General features: G+C 40.0%; 1 protein-coding gene across 1 annotated transcript; it reads left to right on the forward strand.

Moving 5' to 3' along the window:
* Positions 1–3,660: 3,660 nt before the first annotated feature.
* Positions 3,661–10,314, forward strand: LOC148737672 (tetratricopeptide repeat protein 38-like). Its single transcript, XM_088749325.1, has 5 exons — positions 3,661–3,756; positions 7,071–7,160; positions 7,472–7,549; positions 7,630–7,703; positions 8,858–10,314. The coding sequence occupies exons 1-5, from the start codon at positions 3,661–3,663 to the stop codon at positions 8,946–8,948; spliced, it is 429 nt and encodes a 142-aa protein (XP_088605451.1). The 3' UTR covers positions 8,949–10,314.
* Positions 10,315–11,249: the final 935 nt, after the last annotated feature.

The following is an 11,249-nucleotide window of genomic DNA, read 5'->3' on the forward strand; positions in this document are numbered from 1 at the left end:
ATAATAATAATAATAAGGATATATACATATTGAAAAAGGTGAGAAATTCTTGCCTATTAAATAAAAAAAATTTAAAAAAAGATAGGCTTAGTGCAGGCGTCTCACAAGGGCGAGTGAAGCGTGCAATTGTTTATTAAACTTGCCATGTTTGATTTAGAGTTAAAGTCAACGTTGGGAAAAGGGGCAGGGAAAGGTGAAAAATATTCATTGCCCCACTACCTTCCCTCTCTTTTTGACCGCCGCTCGCTCGCTCGCCCCCTTTTGTACAAATTTATTTCTTTGCCCAGCCTTCCGTTGCGGTGAAAATCGAAGGTGGCAGCTACAATTTTCACCTAGATAACACTGAGCACTCGCCAGCCAAAATTACGTCTGTTCTGCTAGCTAAATAAAAGGCAACACTGAGAGTGTATTCCGTTGTTCTTACTTCACGCTTTCTGACTCCTGATTTCTGGTTCTAGATTTTGTTTCCTGCTTTGCACCGCTGACTTCATTACAGTGCGGCCGCAATAATTACGTCTAGTTTAACGAAGTGTATCAAGTAAAGGAACATAGCACACTAAAACTGCATATTTTTTTTTTCTCTCGGAATGTCTTATTTGCACAGTAACTGGAGGGATCTTGACGTAAGTGAAAACTGTTGGGTTTTATCTTTAGGCCGGAAATTTTGTTGACATGAGTCTACGGTATCATTGTGCAGTCATGGTACTCGGTCGTACAGTTTCTTTCGACCTCCTCTCCACTAAATAACGTTTCAGTCGTCATTTGATGTACGTAGCTTTTACAAGTGTGTCCTGACTCGTTTATCATTAGTTTCAAGATTTTTGGAGGAAAAAACCGACGAAAGGTTGAATAGACCTGAACTAAATGCGTTATTACTCCCGGTTCAGCGTGACCTCCACTGGGAACTCGCAGCGAATATTTTTTGTTTTTGTTTTTAAAGCGGCACGCACCTGCTTGGCCAAAAGTGGTATTCAAATTCTACTCTTTGATATATATTTTCATAGCATCTTACCCTTCACAGTTTCTCTATAATTTATTTCACAATGTGCATATTATGATGTCCATTCTAATTGCCGAATGCTTCTTTCAAACTCCTTGAGAGACTTAATCAGGTGGCCAGTTGTCTTTAAAAGAGGTCAAGGGATCCTAAAAATTTTGGCGGTGTTTTTAGTCGAAGAAATGTCATAATTTGGGCATACCATGCAACCATTGATATTAAATTGCTTGATTTTCTGCGTGTAAACAATTTGGGAAAATTTGTCCTCAGATATAGTTTTTAGAATCCCCCTGCATATTTTAAACAAACATGGACTACTATCAGTATTGGGTTTGCATTTCCAGGCATGTAGCCTTTTTGGACTATTTGTTGGACCAATGCTTTATGTTATCATTTCAAAAGCACCTTGTTTGTGTTATTTTATTTATTTATTTTTGGATAAAGGCTGAGGCGACTGTTCACTGCATTATATGAATTAACCCACTCAGTTAAATGATTGACTACTAGTTCATTTTGACCTGCTCCATTGGTTTGTGAGGTTCAATTACATAATTTTTATTAATTAGCATCTTGATGGAGTGTCCAAACAACAAAATCAAAATAATGATAACCAACAATCAGACCATTTAATTAAAATAGTCAGACCGTTTTACAGTTGTGTAATTAGCTACCCAGCCTTTGATCTGAAGTGAGGCTGAAGGTGACCTTGTTGTAATAGAGATCAGTATGTAGTTAGCATGATAACAAAGTTATTTGCATTTGAAAAGCAGCAAGGTTTATATCATAACCAGGTCACCCTTAGCCTCACCACTGTTCAAAGAATATTATAAGTTAAACTTAACCAAGGTAAAGTGTGTGCTGTGATTGGTCAACTTAGTGCTGCCCATGGGTGTATGCTGCTGACATGCTTAGCAAACTCCTGTGTGCATCCATAACAAGGGTGTATGCTGGTGGTGGTGAATTATTATCATAACCATTAAAAAAATATATTGAGTGGAGTTGTTGAAAACTAACACCTAACATGCAAACTACTCTTCCTTGGATCTACCCTTTGCCATTTTAGCAAGTAAGTTTTTGCAATCCTTTTAGTTCCTATTAGTAAAATTGACTGCTTGGCTAAAGTCACTATTCCTTTCCAAAAATTTGAGCAGCTTAGACTATTTATTGCCACGTTAGTGACTGGGTGATTTAAAATGACTTCTGGTGACTTCTAGAGATCACTAGAGCTTAGTTATAAAGGAAGATCTTTATTATTTTGACTACATACATGAGAGTGCTTTTGACTTTGATGATCCTAATCAGCTAACAATATGCTTGAGGAATGTCATATGTCACTATCATGCAGGTGAACCCAGAAATGCCATAACATAATTATTAGAGAGTTTCTGTGGTTTAGTGTTAGAGAATTATTCGAAAATCTGGCTTACTTTAGGCACAAACTAGACTTACATTCTGGAAGAGTATTATGGTATCATTTTTGTGGAGTGCCCCATTTCATTGACATCACCTGTTTTTTGTTTCAGTAATGGGTCATGTGATCTCGTGTGGCTTAGACCTGATCTCATCTGGAAAAGGAATCCACACAGATCAAGAGCTGAAAAGCAGCATGCTGGACATCCCTTGAAGGGTTAGCTGCCGGGAATAACATCACAAACAGAGAGAGACTGCATGTCAAGGCAGTCAAAGAATGGGCAGAGGGGTGAGTGTTACCAAGATGTCATGTTAATCACTGAGACTAATTTTGACTTTTATCAAGTATTTGTCTGTTCCTTTAAGACGTGCTTATCAAAATGGGTGACTAATCACATTTTTAATGACTGTAAAATGAAATCATATATGTGAACTGCGGGTGAAGAACTGAGCACTAATTAAGCAGTAATAAAGTATAGAGCCTTAGAAACATTTTTCAGGCCTGTACGGGCTTTGAACCCATGATCTCTGAGATACTGGATACTGCAGTGCTTTTAAACACAGGTTGTTCCCTTTCCCAGACGAGCTGTTTACAGTATCTATGGTGCAATAGTTTATCTCGTAACTTTATGGTTGCTACCAAGAAAACATGCAAGCACATCTTTCACACCAAGAATTCGCTGCTCATTTTTATGCTTAAAAAGTAAAGGTGGTCTGTATCATCGCCGCCTTTGTCACTTCTGGACGACTAAAACTATCTTTGAAGGAAAAAAATTCTCATTTTTTTTTCTTTACCTACTCACCATTACACCTACCCCTGTAAATACAAAATTGTCATGTACAAAACAATTTGTGAAATTTCTGCTGCAATGAGTGGCTAGTGGCAAATCTCTCAAATAATCCCTCTCCCCTCCCCTCTCATCATCAGCGCTACGCCATAAGAGGGTGAGCGACAAGGAATACAATGTGGTTGGAGAAAGAGGCCGTACTCACCATATCTCTTAGTGTCACTCTCCTTGCTTTATCTCTTCTGCTGCAATTTCTTGAACAACCCCTAGTAGGTAGGATGGTATGATGGGAAGTGAGGGAGGGCGATTATAATTCTTGCCAAGGCTTTCATGTGTACGTCCTTTCCCGGCTTCATAGAGGTGCCCCCTATAGACCGCAATATGAACAGTTAATGACAATATACTTCCATTCTCATTTCTTTCAGAAATACCGCCCAAGCATGTCTAACGTGGGAAGATATATTAATGGAGAACCCAACTGACATGTTTGCTTTGAAGATGGCTCACGACTCCTACTTCTATCTTGGATACCAACGTCAGTTCAGAGATTCCATCGCAAGGGTGATGCCGAAATAAAAGGAAGACCTGCCACTCTATGGGTAGATGGCTTAGCACTAACTGTTCTAAGTTCTTTCAGTATTCAATCAGTGTTTAGTCAGTCTTGTGTGGTGGATCCTGCCTTTCTCTCCAAAGTAAGAGGCTAGGCAATCAGAGAACTTGATCTCATAAACATTCCTGTTTGTGTCTAAGTAAAAAAGTTGTTAAGTTAAACTTCAATTAAATACTGTTTTTGATAACCGTAATGACTCGATTTAGAGCCCATGGCGCTTATTTACTTACTGTACTTCAAAGGGGGGTGCTTATTAGAAACAGGGCGCTTATCAAAAAAAAAAAAAAAAAAGGAAAAGAAAACAGCGGATGAGTTGAGTGTTAATCTGACAGTTGTAAATGTTTGAGGAAACACGAAATTACCTTTCTATCTACGGCAGATATCTTCACGGAATGTACGCGTTTGGCCTGATAGAAACGGTATTTTACAGAGAGGCGGAGAAGCATGCACTAAAGGTTGGCTTTAAGACTTTGTTGATAGCGATTTTGTGATAATTAACTTCTTAAACAATTTAGAAATAGCTTGTGGTTACCTTCATTCTAAATCGTGGCTGAGTAGCAGGCTTACAGTCTACAATTCCTTGTTGAACTTTACATAGTACTTCAATGATGTGGTTGTGTTCATTGCCTGAAGAGGTAGACGTCACCATTTTGCAGTAAAAACGTAGCGATTATCACATCGGAAGTAGTTACATCCTAAAACGAGCAATGTTATTCCGATGGTAGTGTTTTATTTGTTTATTTTTAATTTTTTTTCCTCTCGGTAATTTTATCTTGCGGGTCTTGAACTAAATCCAAGAGATTGCTGGAGCACTCATGCAGAGGCCCATGTCATAGAAACGGAAGGACGTCAGGATGAAGGAATTAAATTCCTCAGCACGACCTTGAATGACTGGACTGTAAGGCCTACATAGAGTGAATTTTAGTTAACGTTAGCACCGCTGTCTAGGGCGTAATATATAAATTTTTCCAATTGTACTTAACGTTAACACCGCTTTCTTGTGCTAAAAATATAAATTTTCTGCTGTTGCTGCCGCCTGTATCTGGAGATTGAAAGTAATTGGAACGGTTGTAATACGTTAGATTTAGAAGCCTTGGGCTCACATACCGAGATGACAGTAATTTTTTTTTTTTTTTTTTTTAAGCTGGCGTTGGCTCGTTATACCAAGAGTAAAGTTACATGAATGTTTTCTTCAGGGGATTTACAGCAGAATGCGCCTAAGCGCTGGGTTTTCATAATGTCACGCGTTTTAATAGCCAGTGTAAAGTTAGCACAATAGATACACACACGCATGCACGCACGCACGCATACACATCCATACAATAATTCCGTAAGACACGGCCTTCAGTTTGAACCTCATTAAGATTTTTGGCAATTGTCAGAAAACCCTGGCTTCAGATAACGTTACTACAAAATACTATCAGGAGTTCGTCCCTTTTTTTCGCGTGGTATGCACTACGCCCTCAGTGTTCCAGCACGTGCTGTGAAACACATCGAGCCGTTTCAACAAACTTACTTCTCTCCGCCCTCCGATTGAAGCTTCCCCAGCAGCAACAACAACAACAAAAGGACCACATTATTCCGTATGAAATTACACAGACCCGAAACCGGGATGATTAGTGAGAAAACAGTTGGGAGAGGAAGGGTTGGGGCTTATGGCCAACGTTCAGTTCTTCAGTAAATGGTTTGAACCCGGGGGTAACATGTGAAGGTGTAGTCTGATCGTCCGGGTGAGTGTAGTCCTGAGAAGGACTGTTGTCGGTGGCAGTGACTGACGTTTCGACAACCTGTGCGGAAGTCATCATCAGAGTCAAGTGAGTGATTGTTGTCAGTAGAATGTTCTTATTCCAGTTCGTGTGAAATGATCGGTTGGTTTTGCCGTGATGTTATTGGCTGTAAGACTCAAGTGACGTAAGTCGTTCGTGATTGGTCTGTCGGTAAAGCTAGGTTGTTCTTTTTCGGTCGTTTGTGATGTTTATGTCGTGAATGAGTCGTTTGTATGGGGCGGGTAGTTGTTGACATCTGTTTAGGGGAGTCTGTTCTAAGTTAGTAAACCAGCTTTCCAGAGTCAGTCGTTGAAAATAGTCAGTGCTGTAGGTTAGGCATTGCGCAGAGTCCCAGTCAATGTTGTGGTTGGTAAGTCGATGGTGTTCAGCAATGTGATTGCTGACATCACCTTTCCTCGTCGCCCGTCTGTGTTCAGTCAGTCTTGTTGTGAGGTTTCTGCCAGTCTCACCGATGTAGGAGGCTTGGCAGTCGGAACAATTGATCTTATAAATCTTTCCCTGTCTGTTCCTCGGTTCGTCTTTGTCTTTAACGTTGGTTAGTAACTGACGTAGTGTGGTGATGGGTTTGTGGGCGACGCGGATATTGAAGGGTAGTAAGATGCGCGAGATGTTTTCAGACATGCCTTTTATGTACGGTATGGTTGCTGTAGTCGTAGGGGTTGCGGTGTCGTTTGTTTCGGTAGTGGTAGTGGGTCGGTGAGTGTTTCGTCGGATGAAGTCGTTGTTGTAGTTGTTCTTCGTAAAAACACGGTGAAGGTATTTGTTCTCGTCGGATAAGCTGTCTGTCGAGTCACATACTAGTTGTGCGCGTCGTGTTAGAGTTCTGATAGTTGTGGCTTTGTGTGATGTAGGGTTGTAGGATGACTCGTCTAGTAATCTGTCCGACTGCCAAGCCTCCTACATCGGTGAGACTGGCAGAAACCTCACAACAAGACTGACTGAACACAGACGGGCGACGAGGAAAGGTGATGTCAGCAATCACATTGCTGAACACCATCGACTTACCAACCACAACATTGACTGGGACTCTGCGCAATGCCTAACCTACAGCACTGACTATTTTCAACGACTGACTCTGGAAAGCTGGTTTACTAACTTAGAACAGACTCCCCTAAACAGATGTCAACAACTACCCGCCCCATACAAACGACTCATTCACGACATAAACATCACAAACGACCGAAAAAGAACAACCTAGCTTTACCGACAGACCGACACAGACCAATCACGAACGACTTACGTCACTTGAGTCTTACAGCCAATAACATCACGGCAAAACCAACCGATCATTTCACACGAACTGGAATAAGAACATTCTACTGACAACAATCACTCACTTGACTCTGATGATGACTTCCGCACAGGTTGTCGAAACGTCAGTCACTGCCACCGACAACAGTCCTTCTCAGGACTACACTCACCCGGACGATCAGACTACACCTTCATATTTTATTTAATTATTAATTTTTTCAACTCAGGTTTTTAATGATGTTCATATGTTGATGTGTACACTGGGAGCTAAGAAGGAAGATGCAACACTAAATCTATCGATGTCACTTAGAGACTATGTTAGGTAATATGGAAAAAAGTGTAGAAGAACGCTCAGATCAACAACCTGTTTAATTAACACAACCCACAATTCCTCTATTCGCTCCGACGAAGGGCTAACGCTCGAAACGTCAACTTTTGTAATCGTTACGGTGGCCAATTTACCATTTCAACTTTGTTGATATATCCAAATTATTTCGTTACTCCCACCGACGCAGCCCCAAACAGTTTGTTTCGAATCTATCAGCCTTTATTCACTAAACAAATGACGGACTTATGACTGGAACAATGAAATGCTTGAGGTTTAATTTTGTGTCTTGTTTTTTGAAAGGGAAACTTTGACAGAGCTGTAGACATTTTAAAACCCCTCCGTTATGACGTTGTCAACATTGGGGGCAGTAACGCACAGGTTCGTGTATTTCATTGCAATTCATTGTCATCAATTAGTGCAACTTGTGGTAACATCTGTTTGGTTCTTCTTTGACACAGCGGGACATCCTCAACTTATTCCTGATTCACGCTGCTCTGCATTCTTCACGAAAAGAGCATCATCACTTGGCAAGGTAAAGTGCAGTTTCTTTCGTTTGAACGTATATCCTTTTCATACCTGAATTAGATATCTGTTGATCTTAGCAAAAGTTGAAGTTGAAGTTGAAGTTTAATTTATTCGTCACAGGAATGGCAGGAGAAAGGAACAGAACTTTCGTTCTAATTGACACCTAACCCCCATTTTACCCACCCATCCCACCCCGGGGAGGACATCCATCACACAGTAATCTCGCGTGTGGGAAATTAACGTCTCCTACCCCAACCCTACAGGAGACGGGACCTCCATTTATCGTCCCTATCCGAGAAGACTAGAAAGTCTAACCATTTGCAGATATTATTACAAAGGCAGCACGTTCTTCTAACTTAATTAAAGACCCTAAGTGTTGGTCCGGCCAGATTTGAACTCACGACCTCCCGCACAACAGTCCGGCGCTCTACCAATTGAGCTAACTGGGAGGCGGTTTGAACTAACCATTGGCTTGGCCCCATTGGGGCCAGGTAAAGTGAGGTCGACACATATGCGTGATATGCAAAAGATATTACCTTTTTATAAAATTCAGATCTAATGCATGAAATATAACCTATAACCGAATTAAAATTACTACTGCTAAGCAATACCTGGGCTGAGTCTTCAAAGGAAAGTGAGATGGTTTTTTCGAACATAAAGGTCAAGCTTTACGTCATTGTTGAGATCCTCGGGCTAAAAAAAACCCTTTGCAAAAGATCCACGGCGAATAATAAGTGTGGCCATGCAGATGAACACCACCCAGCTCCCAGTTTAAAATCGTTGGCTCAAGCTGAGAATCTGATTTTTACATATCTATAATCAAGTAAGAAAGACGGGGGGATAAATTGCACGGGGGAAGGGTGGGGCACCATTTCTCACGGTTCCTGACCTCGCAGATGCATTTTCTAAAGTGTACCTTTTCATCTAAAACAATTCAAAGAAAAATTTTTTTCACGTACGCTAGCGTTTTCGTTTTGCTCTAAAACAGCCCTCATTACTGGGTCCACCTTTTAACTTGTGTACTCACAAACAGCTTTTTATTGTTATTATTCCCTTCTGTTGATGCATCCATGGTCACGAACCATCCGAAAATTCCAAAAATACGACTTTTCTAAATAAAAGCCGGCAAAATTAACCTGTAACGAAAAGTGTGTCTTTCAGGAGCTTATTGACAGAGAGAAAGGCAATGAAAGAAAACGCTCCAATGACAGACCGACTCATGGGGCAGGCCCTTGCTTTACATGTGGAGTAAGGTCAGGAGAAGACTCTTTGAAATTCATAGTCGGATGTACAACACCAACACGGTCCGCGTCAAAATAATGGCTCCATGATATACGTTTAAGAAATTTAATTAACCATAGCAATTCACCAGCTGGCCTGTAATCCAATTGAATAAAGCAGTAAGGAAAAGGCTTTTTATTATCATTACTGATGCATGGGGAACTTTCTAGAATGTAAGCGAGTTAAAAATCAAATGAATGCAGATAATGTATCCCACAAAAGCGAGAGAAAAGGAAATTAAGCAGTGGACATTCAAGGCGGCTTTTTTTAAATCACCATTTACTTGTCGAACTGGAATTTGGAATGTTTTTATGTTTGTTTGTTTGTTTTTTGTTTTTTGCTTTTGTTTTTAACAAAATAAGCTTTCAGACTATTCCTATGTAATTACACAAAAATAGTCCGTAAAGCGGAGGTTTGCTACGTATTGGACACAAACTCGGCTACTTTCGCCTCCATACTAGCGCGATATCCTTCCCTATGGTAGGCGGCGAACATTGCTGGTGTAAAGAACTGATGATTGGTAGAGTGCTGTAGGAAAACCCCACATAACGCCTCAGACAAGCTGCGACATGTATTCCCATGGCAACATTCACAGCAACAGAACGTCAAGCGATTAGCTTCCTCCGATGACAGCTCAGGACCAGCCCCCCCCAAAGACCAGCCTCCAGGTCTTCATCCATGTCACGTAATGCTTCTTCCCAGGTCACATAAGGTGTAGTTTTCACTGCTTTGTCAGGGTGCCTGGGGCTATGTACAGAATTTCTCCTTCTCCAACTTTAGTCTTACCGTCACTGTTAACGTTTTTGTCATAATAATATACTTTGAATCTGGAAAAAAAAAAAAAAGAAAAGAAAAACGAGACACGACAACAGCTGTCGGTGGGGTACATTTCTAGCAACTCATTACGCTTATTTAATCATACAAAAAGTTTTTTTTTTTTTTACTTTGATACCGTCATAGCTCCTCAATCATCTGCAACTCAGTGGTATACGCTTAGTATATATTCTTGATGATCTGGCACGGTAGGTTTTGTGTGATTCAATACTTTTTATATCCTGATGATAATACTTTCATCAAGTTATTCATCACGAAATACAAAACAGAAATTTTGTTGACTTGTGATTCCTACTCTGACTAGATTATATTGTAGCTCATGGTATAAATGGTTTTAAATTTTTTGTAATAATTCTTAGTCTTTTTTAAATACTCTTTTAAATATTTATGGCTTTTAAATACTTATAACTCTTGTAGATACACGTACATTTCTGTAATAGTTCTTTTTCTTAGACTCATCATTGTCACGTGTCTAAATAAAGTTATTCATTCATTCATTAATTCATTGAAACAGATAGCTATTTTAGTAAGGAAATGGAAGAGTTCGCATTGTCATATTCCTACATCAGTATTGTCTAATTTTAGGGATTACCTATGCCAGCATAGGGGCTAGACAGGTGCATGACTATTTTCAAATGGAGTTTCTATGTCTATGGAAACCATTGCCCACCTCACAATAACAATATTTAACTCATAGTCAATTTCAGGGTTACCTCTCCCCTGCCAACCAGTACCCATATTTACACCTGGAAAAGGTGAGGTACTTTGGGCCTATAGTATCTTGCTCGAGAACAAAATGCAATGCTCCAACACTAGACATCAAAACTGGACTAATGTCAAGTCCAGTGCACTAACCATTCAGCCACCATGCCTCCTCCTCTGATCCTTATGATTAGAGTGGGGTGAATGGGGTCAATTGGGATTAGGGTGGAACCCTTATAACATTGCGTAACCAATAGTGACTTAAGGTAACTTAAGGCGGCTTAAGGCAACTTAAGGTCCCAGAGTAGGCCTACTTGATGGTGGCTTCAAACAGTTTCGTCCTTTTCATACACCAAGTCTTCAATGGATCATACTCCATGAACTTTTTCTGTGTGGTACCTGGCAAATTATTTTTCTTTAAAAGTTGCCATCGTTGTTTTGACATTTAAGATGAATGTAGAGAAACAGCGTCTTCAACATTTTTAAGAAAACGTCAATTTCAACTTCAAAAGATCATTACATAGTAATTGCCCTATAGATATTTTACTTTATGCAAAATGAAGTAAAAACTGACTTGAGTTTCGAAGCCACCATCATTTTGATACCTTAAAGTGTGGAAATATCGATTTCTTTAGAAATTACTGTTTTAAGAGGAACAAACCGATTTTGATCCCCCTTGATAATTGAAGTTTTCTATGAATCCAATTGACGACTAGAAAACTTCAATTTCACCTAA

The sequence above is a fragment of the Stylophora pistillata genome, chromosome 2 (assembly GCF_964205215.1).
Source record: "Stylophora pistillata chromosome 2, jaStyPist1.2, whole genome shotgun sequence".
Lineage (NCBI taxonomy): Eukaryota > Metazoa > Cnidaria > Anthozoa > Scleractinia > Pocilloporidae > Stylophora > Stylophora pistillata.

Excerpts from the sequence above, each read along its gene's own strand:
- LOC148737672 (XM_088749325.1), top strand. The coding sequence starts at position 3,661 with ATGGAGAACCCAACTGACATGTTTGCTTTGAAGATGGCTCACGACTCC. Across the intron at positions 3,757-7,070 it reads TCAGAGATTCCATCGCAAGG|GTTTTTAATGATGTTCATAT; the intron begins GTGATGCCGAAA and ends TTTTCAACTCAG. Across the intron at positions 7,550-7,629 it reads TTGGGGGCAGTAACGCACAG|CGGGACATCCTCAACTTATT; the intron begins GTTCGTGTATTT and ends TCTTTGACACAG.